This window comes from Canis lupus, chromosome 2 (assembly GCF_048164855.1).
Source record: "Canis lupus baileyi chromosome 2, mCanLup2.hap1, whole genome shotgun sequence".
In the NCBI taxonomy this organism is placed as follows: Eukaryota; Metazoa; Chordata; class Mammalia; order Carnivora; family Canidae; genus Canis; species Canis lupus.
Genome location: NC_132839.1, coordinates 19,563,668 through 19,574,173, shown reverse-complemented (window position 1 = coordinate 19,574,173; position 10,506 = coordinate 19,563,668). Strand labels below are relative to the sequence as shown.

At 41.9% G+C, this 10,506-nt stretch overlaps 1 protein-coding gene across 6 annotated transcripts in view; it reads left to right on the top strand.

Moving 5' to 3' along the window:
* POLR3G (RNA polymerase III subunit G) overlaps positions 1 to 10,506 on the top strand; it is a 104,150-nt gene that overhangs the window by 61,040 nt on the left and 32,604 nt on the right. For 4 of the 6 annotated variants that reach the window (XM_072792181.1, XM_072792177.1, XM_072792170.1 and 1 more), the window contains exons 1-2: positions 71 to 212; positions 8,383 to 8,532. In XM_072792181.1, the coding sequence (XP_072648282.1) occupies positions 8,416 to 8,532 (117 nt within the window). In that variant the 5' untranslated portion in view covers positions 71 to 212; positions 8,383 to 8,415. Of the gene's footprint in view, positions 1 to 70; positions 213 to 5,496; positions 5,672 to 8,382; positions 8,533 to 10,506 lie in introns of those variants that run through there. The other 2 variants (XM_072792152.1, XM_072792160.1) reach the window with 2 other exon arrangements.

The following is a 10,506-nucleotide window of genomic DNA, read 5'->3' as shown; positions in this document are numbered from 1 at the left end:
GCCCAGTGGGCGGGGCCGGCGCGGGCGGGGCGGGGCGGGGCGGGGCGGGCCGGGCCGGGCCGGGCCGGGCTGGGCGGCCGCGTGGAGGGCGGGGCGCGCTGCTCCCGAGGTGGCTCCGGCCTCCGGGCGCCCGCGCCGGGCTCGCACCCCTTCCCTGCCGCCCGGCGCCTCGGCTGCACCCGGTTGCCCCAGGCTCGGGGCTTAGTGAGCAGGTAACGGGGGGAGCCCTTGAGGGCTTGGGAGGAGGTGGAGAGGGCGCGGGGAGGAGGCGGCGGAGGTCCGGGCTGGCGAGCCCCTCCAGCGGTTCTGGATTGAGGGGCGTCGGGGGATGGCTTTACCTTTCCTTCTCCTGTAATGTCTTCAAAGTCTTAGAAAACCGTCCTTTCCCCTTCCCGGGACTGCTTGCAGCGAGTTACCTAGAAGGGGATTTAGGCTCCCTCACTGATGCTAGATTTTTTTTTTTTTTTCCCCAATCTGGTGGCTCTGGGATCGTGGCTCAGGCACGAGTCCCTGCCGCAGACTTGCTGCCTGAGGACACACCACCCGGTACGTTGCCTTAACTCATGGCACTTTGCCCTGTATCGTGGGGACAGGATTTGTTCATAACATTTTTCTGATCTTCCAAAAAAAAAAAAAAAATGAGATTAATGAGATTCTGTATTCCTACCCCCTAGCCTCCATTTTTTTCTTTTTCTTTTTCTTTTTTTTTCTTTTTTTTTTTTTTTGGTTAGTTTGTTCACTCTTGAAAGAGAGCAAAGGAAGTTGTTAGAGAGGCTCAACTAAGTAAAGGTGGAGGCAGTCGCACCTCGTGAGACCAGGAAACGTGCATAATGTCTGGGCGTGGCCCAGCCAGCCTCAGAAATCACCCCCACTCTGAACACCAAATCCCTGTCCCCAACCAGCTACCTTCAGCTACTGAAACACCGAGTTAGGCTTCAAAATTTCCCTTGAGAAGTTGACTAACCTCCCTCCTCAGCCAGGAAAAAAAATTATAAAGATACCCATGAGATAGCATCATACAAAATAATTAGGAAAACCCTTATTGTGGCAGCTACTAATAAGCCTTCATAGGAGAGATGTACTGTCTTCCCTTACACTCCTAAAGATGCAGCTTTTCTGAATATTTTCCTAATCTAGTTAGAATCTCTGCAGTCACTCTGTGCAGGGCTATCCTTACATGCAAAGTCCTGAACTAGATGATGTGTGAGAATAGAACTGGGTGGGGGCAAAAAAAAAAAAAAAAAAAAAAGTTGTGATCTGGATTCTCAAGAATTTGAGGGAAGATAATATCTATGTGCAAATATTTGCAATGTAAAGCAATATGGGATCTATACCACAGAGGAAGTAAAAACTAGATGCTATAAGGATACAAACGGAAAGGATTGTTGAAGAGTGGTATTTGAGCAGGACTTAAAACACCAATGTTTATTAGGATGCTCTCAACCGGGAAGTACAGAGCTTTCTGTAATTTGGGTATTTTTCCTTTAGAAAGAGGGGGGAACCATTGCAGGAGAAATGGAGGGGTATCCTTTCTAGGCAGTGAGCTCAGCAATAATGTGCCCAGTATTTATTGGACTTTTGCCAGGCTCTGGTTAGTGGTAGAGCATGAAAATGTGAAAAAGTCTTCCTTCATATTTACAGATTCTTCTGCTTGTATGACACTTCCCCCTGGCTGGCTGTCCCTTCTTAGTTCTCAGTGTGGCCTTTCCATTTCCTGTGCTAGACTATGAGCTCCATGAGAGCAGAAGCTTTGTTTTCCCAGTATGTAGAAGATGGTCTGACGCAGAGGGTGCTTAATAAATACTTGTTAAATGGATAATGGGAGAGCTTCCTGGGAAAACAGACAAGACCTGACAATTACAGCACAATTTCAAAAAGGATAATAAAAGCAGTGTAGTACTTGGGAAACAGGGAAGGAGAGACCCACCTCCATGTTGGGTGGAGAAAATGGTCACAGAAAAGTATCGTTTGCACAGCATCTTAAATGATGCTGGCACTTGCTCAGGTGGATATGAGAGGAAGGCATTCCAGACAGAAGGAATGCTACATGCAAGAGCTGGTGTAGCAGAGTTGAGAGTGTGTAGAGTATGGTGTGCAGGGGGCCAGAGGCAGAAATTCAGACTCAGAGCTTTGTTAGTTAAGGAGAATGACACATCAAGGTTCATGTTCTAGAAAGATGATTGAAGAGTAGATTGAAAGGGGGAGTCTGACCATGGGAATATATTTGTTCTATGTTAGAGATCCAGGTGAGAGCTGATAAAGGCCTGAACAAAAGCAGGTGAAGGAAGGACAGGCAACATGTAAGAGAGATACAGCCAATAGTTCTTCTATTGATGAGGGGATTGAGGAGGTCAGTGTGACTATCGGATTCTGATTGGGGCAATTGAGGTGTCATTCATCAGGAAAGATAACTGTGACCTGGCTTTCATTGCCTTCCCGCAGCTTCCATACCTACTTACATCTGCTTGTACATTTATTCACCTAGCTAATATCTGCAAGGGACAGTGTGAGATGTGGAAGACAATACATTTAGGCCACAGCATAAGTCATAAAATGTTAGTGCTATGAGGAATTTTAGGGATTAGCTCAGGCTCTGCCACAAGGTTGTCTTTGTAGTTGATTAGAATAGGCTTTGCATTTCAGCTCTTGGATGCTTGAACTACACCCATCACACTATCTCAGAACAGTTCCGAATAGGAATTTTCAGGAGACATTCCAAAATGGAAGATGATGCTTCTGACTTTGCACTTTTAAATTCAGTCAATTTTGCTGCTACTAATTGGCTTCTTTGTAAATATTAAAGTCATCTGTGGGATTAAAAAAGTCTTCAACTAGCCTGAACCTGTGTTTCAGGTAGTATAATGCAGATGAATGAACAAGGGAAAGGTACCTGAGGCTTTAACCCAGTTCTGGCTTTGTTAGGAATTACCTGTGTGTCTTTAGGCAGTCAGCTAGCCTCTCAGGGCTTTACTTTCCTCTTTTATAAACTGTAAAGTATAATCTGAAGCAGTGATTCTTAATTTGGGCTACATGTTATAATCTCTGGGAATGCTTTAAAAAGTCCTAATGCAAAAAAAAAAAAAAAAAAAAAAAAGTCCTAATGCCTAAAGCCTATCTCTAGAAATTGTGATTTTGTTATTTTTTGTTCTGGGGTGAAGCCTGAGTTTTGTTGTGTTTTCATTTTGTTTTTAAATTCTGATGATTCCAGTGTACATCCAGGTCTCCAACTTTATAGTTCTGGAAGTTTAAGAACAACAACAGTAATAATAGTAGGCTGACTGATTTGGGTAGATTTGCTCATGAAATCATATGACAGACAAAAAAAGAAAGAGCTTAACATTAATTGTAGAGCTGTTGCTATGTAGAGAGCACTATGCTAGACAGTGGGGAAATATAAAATCTCCACTGTTAATACAGCCAAAGAAATAAGCAAACAAAACATAAGTGGAGCTCATTCCCTTTAGGAAAGGCCCATTTCCCAAAAGAGGTACTGTCTCTGTTTCTTCCAGAATTAAAGAGGAGCAGGGTGTAACACCTCAATTTTTAAAAATCCATTTATTGTAACAGGAGGACCTTTATAAGAGCACAGTGGGATGAAATGACTGTTGTGGATTTTGAGGGGCTTAAACTGGATCTTAAGGTGAAAGGGGATACAGTCTGGAAGGGAGACAGAGGGAGCAGATTGCAGTGGAGAGAATGGTAAACAAGACATGATGATAGAAGGAGTCAGGAGGATAGGTGCAGCCATCTTAAAAGGGCCCTGAATTCTTGGGTAGGGAGTTTGGATTTAATTCTGTAGCCAAGAGGGAAGATGAGAAGAGTAGCATCATCAGAACCATGCCTTAAGACTAATAATATGGAAGAATGAATTAAAATAAATAAAAGAACAAGGGATACCACAAAACTTGCAGTCAGTCAAAAGGGAGGTAGAAGGGTTTACCCTGGAGTATGGTAGAGGAAATGAAATTGCAGGGACGCTTGGAAGGAAGAATTAGCTGTTAGATTTGATAGGAAGGGTGGAACAGAGTGAGGAATCAATACTGATGCACTTCTTCATATCATCAAGTGTTGGTGACTGGGAAAGAACATACCGCAGGTAGGCATATAGGGACGTAATACCTAAAAGGCGAGCTAGTTGGTGTATGCAGAAGGTGATCTCAGTATCTTAAGTTTAAAGAACTTTCAAAATATTCTTTTGATAGTGAGAACATGGACTGAAATTCAAGATAAAGGTCAGTGCTGGAGATAACAGTATGGGACAGGTCATCAAACCCTGAGTGTGGATGTGTTTTTTGAAGACCAAAAAGAGCAGAAGACCAAAGATTGGATCTCAAGGAAATCCATACTTAGGAGCTTTAAGCAGAGAAGTAGACCAAAAAGAAAGTCAGTGGGGTAGAAAAACCTGGAGGGTTTTTGTTTGTTTGTTTTTCTGAGGTCTTTTTTTGTTTTTTGTTTTTTAAGTAGGCTCCACACCCAGCATGGAACCCATCGCTGGGCTTGAACTCACAACCCTGAGATCAAGAACTAATTTAAGATCAAGAGTTGGATGCTTAGCTGTCTGGGCCACCTAGCTTGTCCCAAAACCTGGAGTTTTAATAAAGCCTAGGAAAGAGGGACTGACAAAAGGGAGGAGGCAGCAGTGAGCCCTGTGCTTTGGAAGTCTAAGAGCATGACAAAAGGCCAGTGTATTTGACCGGTGGAGACCAGTGGGGATCACTGGGGCCTTTGCATTTCAGCATCTTTGTGAATGTAGTTCCCATCACAAGTAAGGTAAAAGCCAAACCCCTACACAGCTCACGCAGGGCCCCACAAGATCTGGCCTTGCCCCACCTCTCCTTGCCCCTCATCCTCACTGGTGACATGGGTTTTTTGTTCCTCAGACACCCCTAGCATGTGACTTCTTCCTCTGCACCTGCTCTTCCTTCTCTCTGTAGCCATCTCTGTCTCAACCCTCCCTCCTGTGGCTCACAGGCCTCTTCCAGCATGCTACTCAGATTTATCCTCCACACAAAGCCCTTCCTTGTGTGAAAAGCCACACCATATCCCTTTGTTATTCTCTATCCCCTTACCATGATTTCTTTTTTATTCAGGGCTGTACTGATGATTTTCTAGGGCTGCTATCACATTTTACCACAAACTGGGTGGCTTAAAACAACAGATGCTTATTCCCTCGCAGTTCTGGAGGCCCGAAGTCTGGAATCCTGGCGAAACCAAGGTGTCGGTAGGGTTCATTCTTTCTGGAGGCTCAGAGGGAAGATTTGCGCTGTCTCTCCTAGCTCGTATGTGCCCTGGCACTGTTGGGCGTACCTGACTTGCAGCTGCAGCCGTGTAGTCTCTGCCTTGATCTTCACATGGTGCTTTCCCTGTGTGTGTGTGTCTCTCTGCCCGCATTTCCCTCTCAGAAGGACACCTGTCATGGATCCGTCTGAGGATCAACTATGACCTCATCTTAATGTGATTCCACCTGCAAAGACTTAATTTTTTTATTTTTTAAAGATTTTATTTATTCATGAGAGACACAGAAAGAAGCAGACACAGGCAGAGGGACAAGCAGGCTCCCCACAAGGAGCCCGATGTGAGACTCGATCCCGGATCCCGGGGTCACCCCGTGAGCCAAAGGCAGACGCTCAACCGCTGAGCCACTCAGGCATCCCAAAGACTTTATTTCTGGGTAAGAAAGGTCACATTCTCAGGTACTGGGGTTTAGGAGTTCCAGCATATTTTTTTTTTGATGGGGGGGGACACAACTCAATCTACAACAAGAATATGTACTATTATGTTACACACTTATTTATGTGTTTGTGTTCTTTCAGGCACTGAAATATAAGCCCTTAGGACAGGGACACAGTTTTATTCGATGCTTTCTGGGTCCTGCCAGAGTGCCTAGAATGCTCAATATTGGTTGAATCAATGCCTCAGTGAAATTAGTCTCTCTGAAATAGACGAAGATTTGGATAACGAGGAAATAGGGAAAGTTGGTTAAAAAAAGCCCTTCATTCAAGAAGCTTAGGAGGTTGAAAAAAGAACAAGGCAGTGGTTGACTCAAAGGATTCCAAAGATTGAGGCTTAGGGCTCACCTGTGAGCCACTTTCCCTATGAGACAGTTACTAGAGTCTAAGAAATACCTCTCAGCTCTGCAAGAGAAGAAAAGGAATTTGTCAGCTTTTCTAGGTCCAGGAGAACTGACTTATAATAGTCAGACTAAAAAGAGATGAATCTGAGGCCAGAGTGCCATGTAATCATTAATGGGTGGCTCAAGAGCTAGGATTGACTTTCCTGCCAAGGGCAGTATATTCACTAATGATACCAATTTATGCACCCAAAGGTGCTTGATAAATATGGAAGTTTAGAGGCAGCAGAGTTCGATATTTCTCCAGGGATATTCTATCAAGTGATGGTAGCTGATGTACTCTCTTTTTGGGATGAGTTTTCCCAACTGTTTGTGAGAGCCACCTCCAAAGATTCTGGTGTAGACTTGAATACTTGGAGATGACTTGAGATTCGGTGTATTTAACAAGTTCTCCAGGTAATTCTCATGATCAGGCATTTTGGGAAATGTTACCTGGAATTGTTCTTAATCCTTAGTTAGTGGCAAATCCCAGCTTAGAATTAAGCCCAGTGGTCTCAACCGTGCCTACTGGGCTCCCACAATTCATTTCTTAGAATGAAGGTGTGTCTTTCTGCTCAGCAGTTGTCATACTTGGGAAATCTGCTTTCTGTGGGCTTAGTATATGCTTGAGTGACTCAGCAAATGAAACGCAGCCTTTTGATTATTCTCCCTCTCTTTTATTGGGGACAGATGGAAGGAGCTTGATTACTAAAATAAGTCCCTTTCCAATACAACTTGTGCTTCATTTGTAACTCAATAGTGAGTGACGGGAATTGAATCCTGATAGAATTCCAATTAGTAGATATAGAAAGAATGAATTTATAATCTGTAATGGAATAACGAATCTGGACCCTGATCACAAATGACTGCTAAAATCATTAGGTACAAACTGTTGGGGAAGTTTATACTAGATGAAACGGATTGACAGTACCCGAAACCACTGACCAGAGACCATCACTGAGAGAGACATTTTGCGTGCATCCTAATGTGATGCAGTAGGAAGAACAGAGCATCTCTTTCAAGTGTTGTTTCAAAATAACTAACTCAAATTTGAGCAAGCCTCTGGTCCACCTATTAGGAAAATACAGGGAATAGATGAATGTATTAAACCACATTTCATGTATTCAGTTGTTCAGATTCAGAAATAAGAGAATGTACAGCCTTGCTACTTCCAAACTGTGGACTGCAACCAGCGACATCGATAGCTCCAGAGAGCTTGTTAGAAATGCAGATTCTCGGCCAGATGAATGAGAATCTGCATTTTAACGAGATTCTTGGATCATTCTTAATGTGCCTTAAATTTGGAGAAGCATTGTACTGGAAATGACCTCATGCTTTCAACAGACAATGGAAAGGAAAGAGAAAGAAGGGAACTGTTAAGTGATATGGGAGGATATATTACTGCTTTGTTGGGCCTGCAGGACTGAATGATGCCCAGTATTGTCAATGGGAAAAGAGATTTAGGGGATGTATTCTAATCATCACTACAGTCAAATGAAGGCTTGTAGTGGAAGAGCCTTGGTATGGGGATCCCTGTTAATATGCTGCTGACTTGGTTCTCACACTAGAATATAATCGTGTTTCAGACGATTCAGAAATTCAGTGCAGAACTTGAGTATGTGACATCTCTATTGTCCCCAAAGTTTGAAGAGTACAGGCTTGTCTTACCTTTAATCTATTTCAGATGTTTTTCTCTGAACTGCAGAAGTTTTGTTTTTGCCTGAACAAACTTCAGAGCCTCTTGAGCCTGTTCCCATTTCTAAAAGGACATTGGATTGGATCTCAAGGAGTCTGTCCAACACTCAATTTCTAGGATAAATAAATCATTTAAAAATCTCAAGTGTATATGACTAAGATAGTGTATGTGACTAAGGATAGTCATCAAATTGAATGAAAAACCAAGGCAGACTGTCTTCATCAGCCAGACCTTTCCTTGTCCACACTTTTCACATATGTCTAAGATCTTGATGCCAAATTACGGGGGGGAGGGTGAGGGGTGGGGGGGTGGAGAGAATTGCATCAGCTGGCTGTGCGGTGGTCCAGGCAGCACCTCCAAGGAGACCCTTTGAGCTGTTGACCCAGGGCGTAAGATGACGTAGTTGAGCCCATCCTCGTTTTACCTGCCAGGCATGACTAGATTGGTCTACCATATGTTTATTTCTTTACAAGTTTTACTTTCCAGAAGTATTTTAAATTGGCCATGCTACTTAAGGAGCAGAGTTTTATATTTTGCTTTAAAATGTTGGTTTCCTTTTTTATATGATGTCTTTCAGAATTTGCCCACTTTTCTGGTATAACTAATTCAGATGGCTGGGAATAAAGGACGTGGACGTGCAGCTTATACCTTTAATATTGAGGCAGTTGGATTTGGCAGAGGTGAAAAGTTACCTGATGTAGTATTGAAACCACCCCCACTATTTCCCGTAAGTACATTGGAAAGTGGACTTTTCAGGATTTGTTTTTTCGTGTTTCAAAGAAAATTACAATTCTATATAGGACTGAATATAGGATATCATTGTAATATTTAAATCTAAGAAAGTAAAAGAGAGTGTGATTGGCTGCTGCAGTTCTTACCTGAACCTCTTCTAATTTTAACACTGCTTTCTTAAAACGCAGAAAAAACTGTGTACACCTTTTCACAAATCTACTCAGTACTATGTGAACTAAGAAAGAATTCTTTTTTTCAATTCCTGCATCTTCTATTGCTATTTTTGATGTATTCCAACATCAAAATAATATTTCTGAAAGTCAGGCTAGGTTTTACAATGATCCCCAATGGACCTTACTCTACCAGACTTTCACTTAATGATTTTCTTCTCATCTTGTATCTATAGAATTTGATTTTGCTCCCTAGAATACCATTTGGTCTTTTATTCCCTACTCAACCTTTTTTTTTTTTTCTTCTTTCTCTATTTTTAAAAAGTCATTGTGAATTTTGTTGTTTCTCACAATCTAAGTGTTCCTACTGCATTTAGTGTTGCTTTTAAATTTAATAAGTATGCTGTAAACTTAATTGATGTAATGTTTAATCTAATGCTTTCACTTTGCATTTAGTTTAAAACATAAGCTTACACTTCCAGGTATGTATATGCTTCAGTATAAAAGAATGAAAAAAATCATAAATAACCAGATATCTCTCAATCCAAGAAGATTTCCCCTATTTCTTTTTTTTTTTTTTGGAAGTTCAGAGGCAGTTTTCTCGGCCAGATGAATGAGAATCTGCATTTTAACGAGATTCTTGGATCATTCTTAATATGCCTTAAATTTGGAGAAGCATTGTACTGGAAATGACCTCATGCTTTCAACAGACAATGGAAAGGAAAGAAGGGAACTGTTAAGGGATATGGAAGGATATATTACTACTTTGTTGGGCCTGGGCTGAAGGCGGCGCTAAACCGCTGAGCCACCCGGGCTGCCCAACTTTCCCCTATTTCAAAAGGGAAAAATCCCTTGTCAAAAGATATATGTAAGCTGGGACGCCTGGGTGGCTCAGCAGTTGAATGTCTGCCTTCAGCTCAGGTCATGATCCTAGAGTCCTGGGATTGAGTCCCACTACAGGCTCCCCACCAGGGAGCCTGCTTCTCCCTCTGCCTGTGTCTCTGCCTCTCTCTCTCTGTGTCTGTCAAGAATAAGTAATAAAAAAAAGATTTATGTAAGTATAGGACCCTGAACAAATGTATCTAGGGATGTAGGTATCATATATAGGGAGTGTCTATTTTTTGCTCTTGATATTTGCCTTTTTGATATTTAGTATAGCCTGAAACAATAATAAACATCTCATGTATAGGCGTACTGTCACTTTATACATTTATTTTTTTTTAAGATTTTATTTATTAAAATTTATAATTTTAGGCGTCCCTACATTGATTTCTTTTAAAATAAGCTATTCTCATATGTGAGGTTACTTCTAAACACTGGTAATATTAATACTTATTGTTGTTTTATACTTGGAATTAAATTGAATTCCTTGCTGCTGGCAAACTGGCTCTGTTTGATATGGCCTTGTTGATGTCTCTCTAACTTTTCCTATCGCAGTCCTTCTCTCTCCCTAGCCATCTTGGTCTCTGTGTTCTCTCAGACATTTTCCTCTGCTAGTTTTCCTGGCTGGAACCATCTATTTTCAAGTCTTTCTCTGATGGCTTCCTAATTTTATCCAGAGCTCTGCACAAGGTGACTTCTTGAGAGGTCATGTGTGCTTACCTTGTCTAGATTAGCTACCTTCAACCTTCATGTACTCAGTTGGTCACTCTTTCTTCTACCCAGCTTCATTGTTTTCATGCCACTTATCACTACCTGAAACTGTGTATTTCCTCACTATTTCCTTATATCTTGTGTTTTTCTTCCCTAGAATGTAAGTTCCATAAGGGTAAGAAGTATCTCTTATTGTCTAACCATGT